The 16,999-nt window shown below is 49.9% G+C and overlaps 1 protein-coding gene and 1 non-coding gene across 11 annotated transcripts in view; one reads left to right on the top strand and one right to left on the bottom strand.

Moving 5' to 3' along the window:
• The window catches only part of NDST1 (N-deacetylase and N-sulfotransferase 1), a 72,795-nt gene that overhangs the window by 11,673 nt on the left and 44,123 nt on the right, over window positions 1–16,999 (bottom strand). For all 10 annotated transcript variants that reach the window (XM_023226940.3, XM_023226933.3, XM_023226937.3 and 7 more), the window contains 8 exons: window positions 12,697–12,784; window positions 10,706–10,860; window positions 9,840–10,025; window positions 7,248–7,376; window positions 6,321–6,503; window positions 4,915–5,011; window positions 3,605–3,728; window positions 986–1,160 (listed from right to left, as the gene is read on the bottom strand). In XM_023226940.3, coding sequence (XP_023082708.1) covers window positions 986–1,160; window positions 3,605–3,728; window positions 4,915–5,011; window positions 6,321–6,503; window positions 7,248–7,376; window positions 9,840–10,025; window positions 10,706–10,860; window positions 12,697–12,784 — 1,137 coding nt within the window. The remainder of the gene's footprint in view (window positions 1–985; window positions 1,161–3,604; window positions 3,729–4,914; window positions 5,012–6,320; window positions 6,504–7,247; window positions 7,377–9,839; window positions 10,026–10,705; window positions 10,861–12,696; window positions 12,785–16,999) is intronic.
• Window positions 2,888–2,987, top strand: LOC111552716. The gene has a single exon (XR_002734710.1). It is a non-coding gene; the product is annotated as a small nucleolar RNA U13 (small nucleolar RNA).

Consider the following 16,999-nt stretch of genomic DNA (forward strand, 5'->3'; position numbering starts at 1 on the left):
TCTGCTGGGGCACCACTTCTGAATCACAGTTCTTGGCTGTGTGGCATAATCACAGGAATGCTGGCAGCCAGGGGAAGGACTCCCCCTACCCCACCAGGGAAGGCCTGAAAGCATTCCTGCAGGCTCAGTGGGCTGGCAGGCAGGAAATTAAGTCAGGTCATAGGCATTAAAGAGAGCTCTGGTTCAGGATGCACGGTGGCTCACTCCTGTAATCCCAGCACTTTGAGAGGCGTAGGTGGGCAGATCACGAGGTCAGGAGTTTGAGCCCAGCTTGGCCAACATGGTAAAACCCTGTCTCTACTAAAAACACAAAAATTAGCCTGGTATGCTGGTGCACACCTATAATTCCAGCTACTCAGGAGGCTGAGGCAGGAGAATCACTTTAAACCGGAAAGCGGATGTTGCAGTGAGTTGAGATCACGCCACTGCACTCCAGCCTGGGCGACAGAGCAAGACTCTGTCTCAAAAAAAGAAAAGACAGCTCTGGTTCATACATGTCCCAGATAGAGGCTCGGATCCACACCCTCTTCATCTATCACAGTCCAGGTAACTGCCTCACCTGGTCAGGTGCCCGCCTTCTCCACTGTGAATGGCAGTCTTGTGTCTTGTCCTTCCTTGAGCTCCCACTCCCACCCGTGTCCAGCGAGGAAGCTACAGTCCGTATGATCCTGCATCGCTGTTCACCAAATCTAAGCTTCCTCAAGGTGTAACCAGCCTCCACCTCTTGTCAGTGTCAGAATCGGAGGCAGGACCCCGTATGACGCTAGGAGGGTGGACAGTTAACCTGTCCAGGGTGGCTGGCTTTCCATTTCCGCCTGTCTCCTCCACCAGGGACTCTATTCTCAGCCACCACCATGCTCCAGGTACCTGGCTCAGGGCTGGCACACAGTAGGTGCTTACTAACATCTGTTGAGTGAGTGAGTAACTGAGTGTCAGATGGAGCCCTGCGTCCCCCACACAGGGACTCCACCCCAGTCCCACTCACCTGGTACCAGGAATAGGCCCGGTCCGCGGGGTTGATGAGGATGGTCAGGACCTTGGCTTTGGGCAAGAGGGCTGCTGCCCGCCGGGGCGCCACTTCTGAATCAAAGTAGTTGGCGCTTTTCTCAAAGTAGAAGTCAGAGGTGGTGTTGGAGGGGATGGGGAAGAACTCCATGTACCTGTAGGAAGCCCAGAGAGGGGGCTCACAGACAAAACTCATGAGGAGTGGCTAGGGGAATGCAGCACGAGGGCGAGGCACCGGGGTCGAATGTCCTCAGAGAGCAAGCAGGACACTTTGCTTCCAACCAAACAAGGACTTGCCTCCAGTAGGGATTCTGGAGGGGAATGGCCACTCCGCGGCCTCCCTGTTTCAAATTCGTTCCTTTTCCAGAAGATTCTGGAGTTGGTAGGATCTGAAGACTTGTGGGTGTGCCATCAGTTGCAGGTCATGGGGAGGGGGTAATGCCCCTCAATCCTAAACTCTAGGATCCCGCCCTCTCAGAGGCTCCAGGCTAAACTCCCAGGGCTGTCACTCTCTCTGCCTCTAGGGGGCGAGCTGGGGCTCAGAACGGCTCCAGGGCTGCCCCAGGGAGGGTGGCACAGAGCAGAGGAGGCCTCCAGAGGGCAGGCTTTCTTTCCTGACCTGGGGGAACACCTTCTAGGCCGTCACTGTGAACCAGGACCTCCTGCTACCCACAACCCCTCCCCAGCCTGCTGTGGGTGAGCACGGCTTTCCAGACTAATGCCCATATCCCACCAGAGCAATGGCCATCTCTGGATGAAGGAACCTCTGGAAACCAAATGAACACTCCAGACCCTCCCAGGGGAACCTACCTATGCAAAATCAGAGTCCAACTTCTGGGGTGTGTGGGAAGCAAAGTCCACTCTCAGGAAGGGTACAGGGTCCCTATCCTATCCTGAGGTAGGGCTGCTCTAGGGGGGTCTCAAGGATGCACTTCATCAGAGCGTTCTGGGGGCCTGCTAGATTCCTGCACCCCACTTTAGACCTACCTACAAAATCCAGCTCTTGGGAATCAGGCCAAGGAATCACGCTTTCTCTCATCTTTCTGAATTTTCTTTGCATGTCCACAGTCCTTTTTTTACAATATCTCAATTGAGAAAGCTCTGAAAACACAGGCTTTGTTTCCTAGGTTTCTGGCAAAGCCATTTGGCAACAAAACCTGACTTATTCCTCTTACTTAGTGTAAATATTCATACTTTGCTACATAGTAATGAATTTGCTACCCGGTGCTGCCCAGGCGTCACTGAAGATGTTACTAAATATATGGTTTCGCACCACATTACCTTTCTAAAAATCTGAAAAATGTTGACTTCAAATAATCCATCTGGCCACAATAGATTTTAGATAAGAGACTGTGGACATGTTAGAAATGCAGGTAGATGGGCCAGGCATGGTGGCTCACACCTGTAATCCCAGCACCTTGGGAGGCAAAGGCAGGCAGATCACGAGGTCAGGAGTTCAAGACCAGCCCGACCAACATGGTAAAACCTCATCTCTACTAAAAATACAAAAATTAGCCAGGCATGGTGGTGGGCGCCTGTAATCCCAGCTACTTGGGAGGCTGAAGCAGGAGAATCACTTGAACCCAGGAAGCGGAGGTTGCAGTGAGCCGAGATCGTGCCACTGCACTCCAGCCTGAGTGACAGAGCGAGATTCCAGCTCAAAAAGAAAAAAAAAAGAAAGAAATGTAGGTGGATGGACAGATGGACAGATGAACAGATACAAAGGCAGACAGACAAAACGATGATACACAGATAAAAAACAGAAATACGCACAGAAAAATACTAAAAAACAGACAGAAGGCCCATAACATCTCCACCCAGGAAACCTATTGACATAAAAATAATCAATAATGGTAATACATGGACAAGGTTTAAAAAGGCAAACTTTGCAGTCCATGCACGTGATGATTGGGTGTTCACACACGTGTGAGGTGTACCCACCTCGAACCTTGTTATGATGTTGGCACATTACCTGCCTGATATGAAAATTTTTTAAAAAAGAAAAAAAAGGTCAAATAGAGAAAGATGCCAACTGAAAAGGTGGAGAGTAAAACCATCTCTGCTCTGGCCCCCACACCCTTAAGAGCACCTCTACTAGGACCCTCTGCTGGGAACCTCTACAGAGGTAACCTCTGCAGGCTCTGGTGGGAAGCGGCAATCTTAATGACTTCTCCAGGTGATACCTGAAGACCAGGGACCTGTCCCTGAAGGGCCCGCAAGAACACCTCTGCTTCACAGTCAGCCACACGCAGTGAGGAGGGCCAGAACATTTGGATTTCAGACCTTGAGACCCTGGGCAAACCCTTCTCCTCCCCAAGACTCAGGATGTTTCTCTGCGAGCAAGGGAGGGGTGGACTTCGACTTCAGTGTATGACTGCAGGCAGTAGAGCAAAGGGGCAAAGGGCCTCCTCATCGAGTGTCCTCTCTATGACAACGCTTTCACACCATGATTCAAGGGTCACCGCACTTTGTCCCTGTTTACAGGAACTACAGCTGTGTGTGAGCAAGCTCCAGCTGCTTCCTGCTGTGGCCATAGCAGACTCCCAGGAGGCCCCAGGATGGCCTTCCCATCCTGCTGTGGATAGACAGGTCAACTCACCAGTCGATGCCTTTGTGATAGTTGTGGCCATTAAAAAACTGGATCTCCTCAAAGGTCTCAGAGCTGGGGTAGTTGCTGCTTAGGTCAGGGTGCATGCCCAGGAACAGGTAGAGGGCAGTGGTGCCTGTGGGGAGGATAGACACCTCAGACCCAGGGCCCAGTCCCCAGCCAAAGATAGAGTCTGGGTTCTGGGCCTAGCTCCCCATGACCCACTGAGGGATCCTGGGAAGGTCTCTGCCTTTCTCTGGGTCTTAGCTTCTTCATCAGTGCAATGAAGGAATTACTAAATCCAGGGTGGTAAATATATGGCATGCATGTGGACACTGCGACTCCTGTACCTACTGCAGACATCACTAATCTATCACAGCATTCTTCACTAAACAAGGACTTGGCCTCAGAATCCTCCTCACCACTGCACTCTGGTAGCCATGTTTAACTGACTGCTGTCCCCTCAGCATCCCAGAAGAACTGGTCCTTTCCAGCTCTGGGCCTCTGTTCTCTGGCACTTGGTAGGAGCTCAGGGAAAAGGGAGTTTGTGACCCTCCAGTTCTGTTAATGTGAAATTCTTAAAGAACTAAGAAATCTTGTTTCCATGTCTCCTCTTCCCAATACCCTCTCCTCACTCATGCACCCTGCCCTACCTCCTCCTCCGCGAGTTCATTCACTTTCTGTGTTATGAATATATAGTTTACATGCTATAATGGGAGAATCCAGAAGAGAAGGAAGCTATAGAGTTTGGCGATTAAGAGTATATGTTTCAGAGTCACAGAGACTAGAGTTCAGGACCTGGAATTGCCATTATTACCTAACTGAATGTGTTAAGGGAAGTCACTTGACTTCTCTGAACCTTGAGTTTCTGTCCATAAAATGGGAGTGCCTATTTGTGCCTTGCAGGGTTGTATGAATGACAAATGCTTAGCCATCATATCACTGCTTCTCCCTACTGCACCTCTGGCAGACATGGTTAATTGATCACAGTCCTCTTTGTACCAGTTTTGTTTGGCACTACTCAAATTTGCAGAGCAACTGATCTGGGCTTCTCTGACTAGACTTAGAGACTTCCCAGGATGATGCAGAGAGAGCTCCCTGAGGCTATGGTTCGGGATAAATAGGAGAACTCCAGGCCCCTCCTCCACCTCTTTCCCCTCCATACTGACAGGCAATTTGTGTTCACCCCAACTTCACTCTTACTTCCTGGGAAAGAGGGAGGAAATTATCCAGGAGTGGGGCCAGGGCGAGGCAGTCCTCAGAATTCTGTGGCTCAGACAGCAGGCAGTTGGGGAAGCTGGGTCAAGAGCAGAGAGACCTGCCTGTTTTCTGGGGGCCAATGATGAGGAGCTTTGGGAAGCGGTCACACGTCTTCTCCTTGGACCAGATGTCTTTGTGACGTTTGTCCTCGCAGGGGTCCTAAAACAACAGTGGAAGGGACGTGTGGGGCGCCCCAGAACCCAGTCAGCGGACTCTCACTGCGCATGGATATATGGCCCTTACAGCCCAACAGGCATAATACCTACATGTTACATGTGTCCTTGTCACATCCCCACTCCCAGACACTGAGCCACTGCCAGGCAGGCTCCACTTCTGGTCAGTTTCACGTACCCCCAAGAGCCTGGCTAAATGCCCCTTAGCACGTAACAGGAACTCACAAGCACTTGTTGAATTTAACTGGACAAGCTGGGTCTGAACCGGGGGGTCAATAAACGTTTCCTATAAAGTTTAGTAAATCTTTGGTAAGTGTTTAGTAAATATTTTAGGTTTGGGGTATGGAAGTTTCCATTGCAACTACTCGACTCTGCCGTCATAGCATGAAAGCAGCTATAGACAGTACATACAAGAATGAGCGTGGCTGTCTGCCAATAAAACTTTCTTTACAAAAACAGGTCTCAGGCTGGATTTGGCCCATGAGTCATTGTTTGTGGACTCCTGGTCTGAACTATGAGACTGTCACCAATTCCAGCTTCTGCTTCCACTTTTTAACAGCCCATAGGAGCAGATTTTCCCCAAAACTGGCCCCTAAACCCTCCCATCAGTCCCTTTTCCCACTCAGAGCCTGCTGGAGTTAGAAGAGATACAAGAGATTATCTAAGAGTCTGACCAAGACAGGGCAGTCACTTTCTATACTTTGTCTGCACTGTGTTTACTTGGAGTTGTTTTTGGTTTTTGAAACAGGGTCTCACTCTGTTGCCCAGGCTGGAGTGCAGTGATATGATCACAGCTCACTGCAGCCTCAACTTCTAGGCTCAACTGATCCTCCCACCTCTGCCTCCCAAGTAGCTGGGACTACAGACACGCACCATCATGCCCGGTTAATTTTTGTATTTTTTGTAGAGACATGGTTTCACCATATTGCCCAGGCTGATCTTGAACTCCTGGGTTCAAGCAATCCGCCCACCTTAGCCTCCCAAAGTAATGGGATTACAGGCATGAGCCACTGCGCCCAGCCCACTGGTTTTTTTTTTTAACACTGTTTTTTCCAAGGCTATGTATGACTGCATGCATGTAGGTCTGCATGGGGAGGTATGTACATGTATGAACATGCATGTGGGCACAGGAGTGAATGCACTCATACTGGTGAGTAGATGGGGACCTGAGTTTACATTTGAGCGAGAGTGTGAGGGCATGATGGCTGAGCCTTGAGTCCATATCTGGAGTATATGCCTGTGCGTGGTGGCATTCCATCCCTGCAGCAAGGTGCCCAGGCTGCCCAGCCCCCCACCTGCCAGAGTGGGTCCTTCTCCTCAGAGAAGATCTGGAAGTACTTCTGGGCCAACTGCACAGGGGGCAGCGTCTGCAGCCGGAGGTTGGTCCAGGAGTGCAGGAAGCGCACCAGGTGCTTGAAGGTGTACAGGCCCAGGCGGTCATTCCCATAGTTGGACAGGTGCGTCATGAAGATGCTGATCTGCTCCAGGGGAGGGGAGGAGAGAGGCAGGGCCCGTCAGTGTCTGAGCCACCCTCACCGCCAACTCTGATCCTTCTGACCCTGCCTCAGCTTGCAAGGCCCCTGATGACCAGCGGAAGTTACGCTGGGGCTATCAACAAACTTGCTGCGAGTACTTAGATGAGGCAACAGACGAACCAGGCTTGACTGACCCCAAATATTACAATCCTGAAACGGAAAGCAGACCCAAATGTGGGAGCTATTTGGGTTTTGTTTTGTAAATGTTAGGGGTGGGGTGCATGGAAGATGAAGAGTACTCAGCCCACAGAGCTGAATAACAACCACCACTTGAAGTTTATTTCATATTATTAAAGTAGAGGTAATTGTTTGCATTTTGCAAATAAGGAAAGCGAGACCTAGAAAACTCAAATGCCATTTATATATGTGCGTGTATCTGTGTATGTGTGTGTGTATGTGTGTATACACACATGAGCAAAGACTGAAAGGGAACATGCATAAAAATGCCAACACTTTTGTATTAAAGTACATGATTAGGAAAGGAAAAAAAAAGCATGCTCGGATTCTTTAGCCAAGGTCACACAGCCGAGGCAGGGCAGGGCCAGCACTGGTGAGTGGATCTCCCAACTGCCAGGCATTCACTCATGCCTCTCCGCCCTTTCCTGGCTCCAGGAAGACTGCGCCAGCTGCAGGTGGGCTGTGCGGCAGCCCCTTCTCACCAGCAGTCATAGGCTGTGGGGCACTCACAGGATTGAGGAGCACGGTGAGGAAGAGCTCGCCCCCATTGATGATCTTGTCCAGCTCACTGGAGCCGCCAGGGTACTCGTTGTAGAAGATGGTGTGTGTGAAGAGGCCACAGGTCTGCCGCGGGAGAACCTGAGGAGGGGGTGGGGGAGAGGAGCTATGGTGCCTTCTGGCATGATGGTGGTGGGAGGACTTTTCCTCAGAAGAAGGCCTAGCTGCTCCTCCTCATCGTGCCTTCTGGCATGATGGTGGTGGGAGGACTTTTCCTCAGAAGAAGGCCTAGCTGCTCCTCAGAAAGGCAGTCTCCATGTGGCTGCACAGCCCCGACCCTTGGGTGCAGCCTACAGCACAGCGTTCCCCCCAGTGAACTACAGGCCCTTGCCATTTTACAAACTTCACTGCTATTCTCTGCACAAAATGAGCAGACCTCAAAGCAACAGAGTGGGAATGCTTCTGGAAACTTGGACTGCTACAGCCACGGTCCTTGCCTGGCCCTCTCTGAAGCAGCTCTCCCGGACACACTCTGCAAGCCCCCTTGCAATATTAGAACCTCACTTGGTAACACTCGTTGTCATACACTGGGTTAGCCATATGTCATCTGTCTCCCCTCACGAAACTGTGAGCTCCAAGGGAGCAGGGAATGTGCCTGCCTTGTCACCACCTCATCCCTGAAGTTCAGGGTTGAGGACCTGAAGGAGTGCCTAGAGTTTAGCACAAAGGCCTGGTGCTGAGGTCAGTGGGTGGATGCATGGATGGATGGATGGATTGATGGACAAATGCACAAACCTTGCCTACCCACTGCTGCCCCAGCTCAACTGATGACAACTCATCCTTCAGCACCTCAGGCTAAAAACCCTGCAGTCATCTTGGAGTCCTCTCTTCCTCCCACACCCTACATCCAACTCATCTAACCACGGGCCTAACTATTCTAAGGCCAGAGTATGGCCAAGTCCCAACACCGGGCCCTGGTCCAAGCTGCTGCCCGCTCTGGTCTGGAAGACCGCAGTGCCTCCTAACTGGTCTCCCTGCTGCCACTTTTGTCCCCTACAGTCTCTGCTCCACACAACAGCCAGAATGATAGAAATCCCTTTCAAAGATGAGTCAGATCATGCTCCATTCAAAACCTTCCCATCTCAGCCTAAAAGTCCATGGCCATCCAATGGCTGGCCTTACATAGCCCTATCGATCTGGTCCGTCACCCACCCCTGACCTCATCTACCACCATCCCTCACTCCCCTGCAGTCATCCTGGCCTCCTATTTGGCCCTCAAACACAGTCAGCACAGCCTGCTTCAGGGCCTTTGCACTTGCTGTTCTCACAGTGTTCTTCCTCATGAGGCAGCGTGGCTTATTCCAGGAAGGCCCACCTAGCCACCTTATTTAAACCAGCTTCTCCTCTTGCCAGCATTCCTTCCTTCCATTCCCTGCTTAACTTTGTCCATGGCACTCATCACCATCTGACCACTGTATACTTTACACACGCATGAGCATATGGTCTGTCTCCTGCCACTAGAATGTCAGGTCTACAAGGGCAGGAACTTTCCTCCGTTTTGTGCATTTCTGTGTCCCCAGTGCCAAGTAAAGGGATAGATGCAAGGCTGGGCACAGTGGCTCATGGCTGTAATTCCCAGAACTTTGGGAGGCCAAGATGGGTGGATCCCCTGAGGTCAGGAGTTCGAGACCAGCCTGACCAACATGGAGAAACCCTGTCTCAACTAAAAATACAAAATTAGCCAGGTGTGGTGGTGCATGCCTGTCATCCCAGCTACTCGGGAGGCTGAAGCAGGAGAATTGCTTGAACCCAGGAGGTGGAGGTTGCGGTGAGCTGAGATCATATCATTGCACTCCAGCCTGGACAACAAGAGCAAAACTCTGTCTCAAAAAAAAAAAAAAAAGAAAAAGAAAAAAGAAAGAACAAAAAAAAAGGGATAGATGCATGGTAGAAGCCCTAGGGGGAGGATTTTTTTTTTTTTTTTTTGCGACAGTCTCACTTTGTCACCTAGGCTGGAGTGCAGTGGCACAATCTTGGCTCACTGCAGCCTCGATCTCCCAGGTTCAAGTGATCCTCCTGCCTGAGCCCTGCAAGTAGCTGGGACTACAGGCATGCACCACCATACCTGGCTAATCACCAGGTATATTTGTTTTTAGTATTTTTTTTAGTAGAGATGGGGTTTCACTATGTTGCCCAGGCTGATGTGAAACTCCTGGGCTCAAGCAATCTGCCTGCCTTAGCCTCCCAAAGTGCTAGGATTACAGGTGTGAGCTGCCACGCCCAGTCAAGAAAAAAATTTTTAAACAGCAAAAAGACTGTAACAGAGCCCTGTCCCATGTCCTCATCAGAAACCTCTTTCGAGAATGCTCACTATTCCTTGATCCTCTGTCACAAAAGCTAAGAAAGAGCTCATGAAAGGGGCCAGAGTGGCAGCCCAACTTCCCTGGGACAGAGAGCCTCGGGTGCTACAGGAGGCAGCAGAAGCTGATCTGCAACCCCTGAGCCAGCAAACCAGAGCCGTGCTTCCCAGGACAGCGTGTGCATACACCCGACAGACTGTGCTCTCCATTCTGCCACCTCCTGGACTTCCAGGGGCCCACTCACCATGATGCCATTGTGGATGAAGCCACGGCGGTAGCGGGCTGGCTTCAGATGGGGGTACTCCTCTGTGCTGGTCACGCGGATGCTCCACACCTGCTTCCAAGCCTCATACAGCTGCACGTGCACGGGGTACACGCCCGAGTGGTGGGGCGCCACTGCATACCCCATGTCTGTGGGAATGCCATGCTCCTAGGGAGAGGATGACCAGGCCAGGATGAACATAGGGGTCCTTCCCCTTTGGGCCTTATTCCCCCTTTGTAGAATGGGAGAGAGAAATCAGAGGCTAGGTCAGCAGGGCCGCTGGTCTGAGCCTTCATGGTATAGATGGAGAAGCTGAGGCCTGGGAGGGCAAGGAATGTGCCCAGAACCTCAGTGTGGGCAACTGGCAGAACTGGGATTAGAACCCAGGTCTCCTGACTCTCGGTCTGGTGCACACACCTCTAGCACAAAGGACTCAAGTACCCTGTAGTAAGTGACAAGGATGAGGGCCTTTCCTGCCTTCTCTTCATTCTACCTAGCACCCAGGGCTCGTTCCCTCCTCATTGAGCACCTCTTCCAGCTTTCCAGAGCCTCCCATTCTAATAAGAGCTTGGGCGCAGGAAACAAACGGCCTGAGTTTAAGTCCCATCTGGACCTCTTAGTAGCTGAAGTGACCTCCCTGAGTCTTGGTTTCTTGTCTGTGAAGGGGTTATTCTCCTGAGGCTTCAAGGAGATAGTGGTTATAAAGGCAGCTCTCCCTGGGCCCTGGCCCAGAGGTGTTAGTAAAAATCCATCACAGCAGACTGCAAAAGCAGCAAGAGGCCAGCAATCTGGACCTCCAGCCCAGCCCTTAACCCGCCCCGCTCTGCCCTGTAGGGAATCTTACTCACGACAGCGAACTTCTTGTTCAAGGCCATCTGCTCGGCCAATACGGACTGGTTGTGGAAAAGGTGGGGCTGCATGTGGCTCCACATGTGAGGGAACCACCAGAACTCCTTGACATACGACAGCAGCAGATCATCCCCAGCGTCCTCAGCATCGGTACCTGCAGCAGCACAGGCAGCTCAGCCCCGCCCACTGGGCCATGAGGCCCTCTAACCTGGGCCTGTGCCTGGGGATGGGAGCACATGGCCACAGTCCACTCAGGGGCTGCCTGGAAGAGTTATCTGGGCTACAGCACAGAAGCAAACAGAGCCCCAGCCCAGAGCCCTGAGTTCTAGTCTAAAGTGTGCCCTTGACTCAATGGGGGACCTTGGCCAAAACTACCTCCTCTCTAGATCCTTGGGCCCATCTGCACAATTTGGGGTCTGGAGTCAATAACCTCAAGGGTTTCTTCTACCTCTGACATACCTGCTCTGATTCTATTCCAAAGATCCAAATCAGGTCACTTGTCTTTTATCTAATGATCTATGGAAGCTCTTTGTATATATCCAGGATGTTTGACCCTGAGATGTCTGTCTCAGATGTATTACTACAACCACCTCTGATACGCTAAGGGTTATGAACATAAAAAACAACCAGGTGCAGTGGCTCACACTTGTAACTCCAGCACTTTGGAAGGCCAAGGTGTGAGGATCGTTTGAGCCTAGGAGTTTGAGACCAGCCTAGGCAACATAGTGCGATGCCCCATCTCTACAAAAATTTTTAAAATATTAATAGCTAGGCATAGTGGCATGCACCTATAATACCATCTACTCGGGAGGCTAAGACAGGAGGACTGCTTGATCCCAGGAGTTCAAGGCCGCAGTGAGCTATGATTGCACCACTGTACTGCCTGGGTGACAGAGGGAGGTCCTGTCTCTAAAAATAAATAATTTCTTTTTTTTTTTCAGACAGAGTCTTACTCTGTCACCCAGGCAGGAGTACAGTGGTGCAATCACAGCTCAATGCAGCCTTGCATTCCTGGGATCAAGCAATCCTCCTGCTTTAGCCTCCCAAGTAGCTGGTACCACAGATGCATGCCACCACGCCTAGCTAATTTTCGTATTTTTAGTAGAGATGGGGTTTCGCCATGTTGACCAGGGTAGTCTTGAACTCCTGACCTCAAATAATATGCCCACCTCAGCCTCCCAAAGTGCTCGGATTACAGGCTAAGCCACCATGCCTGGCCAAAAATAAATAAAAAATTTTAAAAAGAATATAAAAAATGCAGACCACCCAGGATCACTCCTATTTGGCTTTGGGGCTATGTTGCATATACCCCTCCATCTGCTGAATTACTGACTAAAATGGTTTTCCTAGAATTCAAGAGAGGCTGTCTCACTGAGGCCTGGGCAGAAGGCAGCTAGAGGAAACGGTCACTGCAGATGACCAGCTCAGGGGCTGTTCCTTCCCGCCCAGTCCCTGAAGGACAGCAGATGAGGAGAGAACAGTAAGTGAGAGAGCCCCAAAGAGGAAGGAAAGTGTGCACCAAGCAACCTAGAGCCCTCACCCTCAACCCTTAGGACTCTAAAATAAACCCAGGACACTGGTCATCTAAGGTGGGTACAATTACAGGGCATCTTCACTTTCTATGCTACATGTTTCTGTAATGTTCTTAAAATTCAACCAGCTTCTTTCATAAGCAGATAATATACACAATTTTGAAAGACAGGAGGGAGAGGTAAGAGGGAGAAGATGCCCCACCCAGGCCAGCACAGCCCAAAAGGCCAGGGAGGGACAAGCAGCTGCTGTTGCTGCTGCTGCTGTTGTCCCCAGATGGCCTCTGCCTGGGTTGTGACTGCTCTTGTAGGCTGTTGGCTCCAGGGGGGGCAAAGAGGTCACATCTGCCCCTAATGTGGGCCAGTAAGCCCACCTGCTGCTCTCGTGGATGGATGCTTTGAGGGTTTGGGTGCTAAGGATCCCGGTAGTTGCTAGTGAGGGCAGGGGCAGGTCCACTTACCTGTGTGGAAGAATTTCCCTGAGTAGCCCAGGTTGAAGGTGAAGTTCGGGATGTGTGCGCGTAGTTCGTTCTGTGTGTCAAACAGGGCCTAGGACAGGCAGGGGAAAAAGGAAGGAGTGAGGGAAAGCCAGGAGCTCCCTGCTCCTCCCACTGAAGGCAGTGAAAAAATGTGGAAGCCCCTTGTTCAAAAATTATAAAGAATGTCAAGGACGGCGTGGTGGCTCATGCCTGTAATTCCAGCAGTTTGGGAGGCCAAGGCGGGTGGATCACTTGAGGTCAGGAATTCAAGACCAGCCTCGCCAACATGGTGAAACCCAGTCTCTACTAGAAATACAAAAATTAGCCGGGCATGGTGGCACGAGCCTGTAATCGCAGCTATTTGGGAAGCTGAGGCAGGAGAATCACTTGAACCCGGGAGGTGGACGTTGCAATGAGCCAAGATCATACTACTGCACTCTAGCCTGGGTGACAGAGCGAGATTCCGCCTCAACAAAAAAAAAGAATGTCAAGAAGGCAACAGCAGGCATTAAACCACGTAATGGGCTCCCTCTGAGCATGGGGCTCTGTGTGGCTGCACAGATCACACATACCCTTGAAGCCAGCCCTACGCTGCCTTCCCCCAGGCCTCTGACAAGGGAAAACCTAGACTCCCACCCAGCTCTGCTATGTGTCCTTGAAAAGGTTTCACACTCCTCTAGGTCTCGGTTTCGTCAAATATAAAACAGGGATGATAATATCTCCCTCATAAGGTTCTTGGAAGAATCAAGTAAGATAACCACATGTATCCCAGCTATTCAGGAGGCTAAGGTAGGAGGATCGCTTGAGCCCAGGAGTTAGAATCCAACATGGGTCCAACTATAAGACCCTGCTCTAAAACGATTAAACAATTATAAAAAAGATATTGTACGTAAAACTGCCTGACATCTGGTAAGTGACGAAAAATGGTGGCCAATGCTATGTCTGTGGTCACCGCCGCTGTGAGCCTGTGTCTTCATCTATCAAATGTGGAGGATTTCTCCTTGCTGATGGAATGCAAAGCTGATATTAAAAGGGCCATGACCTTTCCAAGGATGGGACACTGTGCACCCAGCAATGCAGTCCTCCCATGTGCCACGTACCCAGTACTTTGCAAGTCAATGAAGGGACACTGACACTTACGAAACAAACATACAGGTGTACTCTGGGGTTAGGACGCATGAGCCACAAAGCGGCTCAGAAACCTGTAAGAGCTGCTGGGCATGGTGGCTCATGCCTATAATCCTAGTGCTCTGGGAGGCCGAGGCAGGCAGATCACCTGAGGTCAGGAGTTCAAAACCAGCCTGACCAACATGGTGAAACACCGTCTCTACTAAAAATACAAAATTAGCCAGGTGTGGTGGCAGGCACCTGTAATCCCAGCTACTCGGGAGGCTGAGGCAGAAGAATTGCTTGAACCCAGGAGGCAGAGGTTGCAGTGAGTGAAGATCGCGCCACTGCACTCCAGTCTGGGCAACAAGAGCGAAACTCTGCTTCAAAAAAAAAAAAAAAAGAAAGAAAAGGAAAAGAAAAAAGAAACCTGTAAGAGCCAGCTATCAGAGCATTTTACAAACTAAAAGTCCTGGCCCTCCCCAGGCAATGCAGTCACCACCAGCATCTTGCCAGGGCCGTGCACTGCCTGGTGGACATGCATGCTCCAGCTGTGTGGCCTTAGGCAAGTTACCTCAGCTCCCTGAGCCTCAGTGCCTACCTCTGTAAAATGGGACTCAGAACAATACCCACCTCACAGGGCTGCTATAAGGACCCAATGAAGCAACGCCCAGAAAGGGCTAAGCAGAGGGACTCACCAAACCCTGAATAGGAGCTGCTATTGGTATTATTTAAATTGTGCTGGACAGCCAGTACTGTACAAGCTAATGAGGCGACATTCATGTCTCTGAAAGAAGGGCTCTGTTGTAGGCTGTGCTTGGGATTAAAGAAAAAAACAAAAACAACAACAACAACAAAAAACTCTGCCCTTTCTGACTCACAAAAATGTTTAAGGCAAGTAGGATTATGGCTGGAGAAGCACTTTGCAATCTGAACTGAGCTGAGTGCATGAAAGACGGTGCCTCTATTTGTATTTTTGATTTGTATTCTATTTTTCTATTTCTATTGTTCTATAGAAATGGCTTCAGACTGCTATCATTCCTCTCACTTTAAAAATAGGAAAAATAGAGCCAGGTGCGACAGCTCATGCTTATAAACCCAGCACTTAGGGAGGCCTAGGTGGGCGCAGCGCTTGACTCTGGGAGTTCCAGATCGGCCTGGGCAACATGCGAAACCTGCCCTCTACAAAAAACTAGCTGGGTATGGTGGCATGTGCCTGTAATCCGAGCTACTCAGGAGGCTGAGGTAGGAGGATTGCTTGTGCTCAGCATCGCTTGAGTGAGCTGTGATCCCGACACTGCACTCCAGCCTGGGTGGCAGAGTGAGACTCTATCTCAAAAAAAAAAAAAAAAAAAAATTAGAATAGGGAAAATAAATGAGAGAGAGCTATTCAGGGCTTATAGGAAGACAGTGAGCCCAGGAGCCTGATCTCCTCAGGCTCAACCTGACCCTGGACCACAGTCCCTCCAGAACCCACTGGACAGGCAGCAAGAACCCAGGTTCCTGCAGGAGAAAACGAGCTTGGGCCACTGGAAGAACACCTCAAGTAGAACGCAAAGCAATCTACCTTGCCAGAGGCAGGTGGTGGCACTGCATGAAGACTTAAGACAGGAAGGCTAAAATGTTCTTTAAACAGGAGAGCCTTTAAGAGAATGGAATCTCAGGAGGAAACACAATGCATAAAAGCAGGCCAAAGCAGCACTGCTGGTGCCACTGAGGCAGAGCCTGGAGGGCTGAACCTGGCACTGAAACATCCCCCTATGCAGGCACCTATGGAAGACCCCTGGGGTACCAGGAAACAGCCTGAAAACCTCCCATTCACCCCATCTCATCATTTTATTGCTGAGGCTCAGGCATGGGAGGGGACCTGCCCAAGTCACCTAGTCCATTAGGGTCAAATTAGGACTTGACTCAAATTAGGTCTTAACTCCCCAGACAGTGCCTGCTCCCAAATGCCATCCATTCTGCTCTTCTCTAGAGGTGTAAGGAAAAGCAGAGTTCACTCCTGACCAAGGCAGGGGGATGAATGCCACCAGGAACTTCCTTCCAGGCCCCAAGGCCAACCCTTACCAGAGATTTTGGAATTACTCAGAAAAGTATTCCTCTTACAAGTCTCTTTTTAAAGCCTCCTGCTAACATCAAAGACAAGCCTGGGTTTGGTGTTAATATGTTTCTAACACTTGCTAATCTCCTATAAGAGAGGACAGGCTGTCAGCAGACAGCAGAATGTCTCTAGAAATTAATCCCCCTGTTTTGTTTTCACTGGATTTATTGTTATGGTTGCCCTCTATTTATGGCAACTGATCCGGATTTCCTATTTACACTAGGATGCCATCTCCTTTGCAAATAAGTTTAAGTAAAATAGTGAGTAGATGAAAACTGTATTTTAAAGATTGTTTAATGGTCTTAATTTGTAGGCTCTTTGTCACAATGACAGTTCACATGTGTGTAAAATCTTGTGGCCTGCAAAGTGCTTTTACATAGTTTTGCTTAGTAAACACTTTTTTTTTTTTTTTTTTTTGGAGACAGGGTCTTGCTCTATGACCCAGGCTGGAATGCCATACACAATCATGGTTCACTGCAGTGTCAACCTCCCAAGCACAACCAATCCTCCTGCCTCAGCCTCCCAGATAGCTAGGGCTACAGGACTACTACCACCACACCCAGCTAATGTTTTATGTTTTGTAGAGACAAGGTCTCCCTATGTTGCTCAAGCTAGTCTCAAACTCCTGGGCTCAAGCAATCCTCCTGCCTGGGCCTCTCAAAGTGCTGGGATTATAAGCACAAGCCACCACACCCAGCCAGCAAACCTTTTTTGAATTAAACACATGCATTCTACTGTCTACTTACACCTCAGTTAAAATCTGCCTCATGCATGATTCAAGCTCTCATCCTTATTTTAAGAGTTTTGTAGGCGCTCTGACATTAACATAAACATTTTTAAGAGTTAAAAATCATATTTATATTAAAGGCGGATAAACAGCACTGTATAGCTCCCATCTTCGTCTGGATGTCTTCTTCCATAGATATCATACAAACTTAAACTCCGCACTCCAGATGCAAAATTCCTCTGTATTCAGTACTCCAATACAATAAAGGTTTATTTTTTTTTAATTTTTTTGATACAGTCTCGCTCTGTCACCCAGGCTGGAGTGCAGTGGCACAGTCTCGGCTCACT

The sequence above is a fragment of the Piliocolobus tephrosceles genome, chromosome 4 (genome assembly GCF_002776525.5).
Source record: "Piliocolobus tephrosceles isolate RC106 chromosome 4, ASM277652v3, whole genome shotgun sequence".
NCBI classification, from domain to species: domain Eukaryota; kingdom Metazoa; phylum Chordata; class Mammalia; order Primates; family Cercopithecidae; genus Piliocolobus; species Piliocolobus tephrosceles.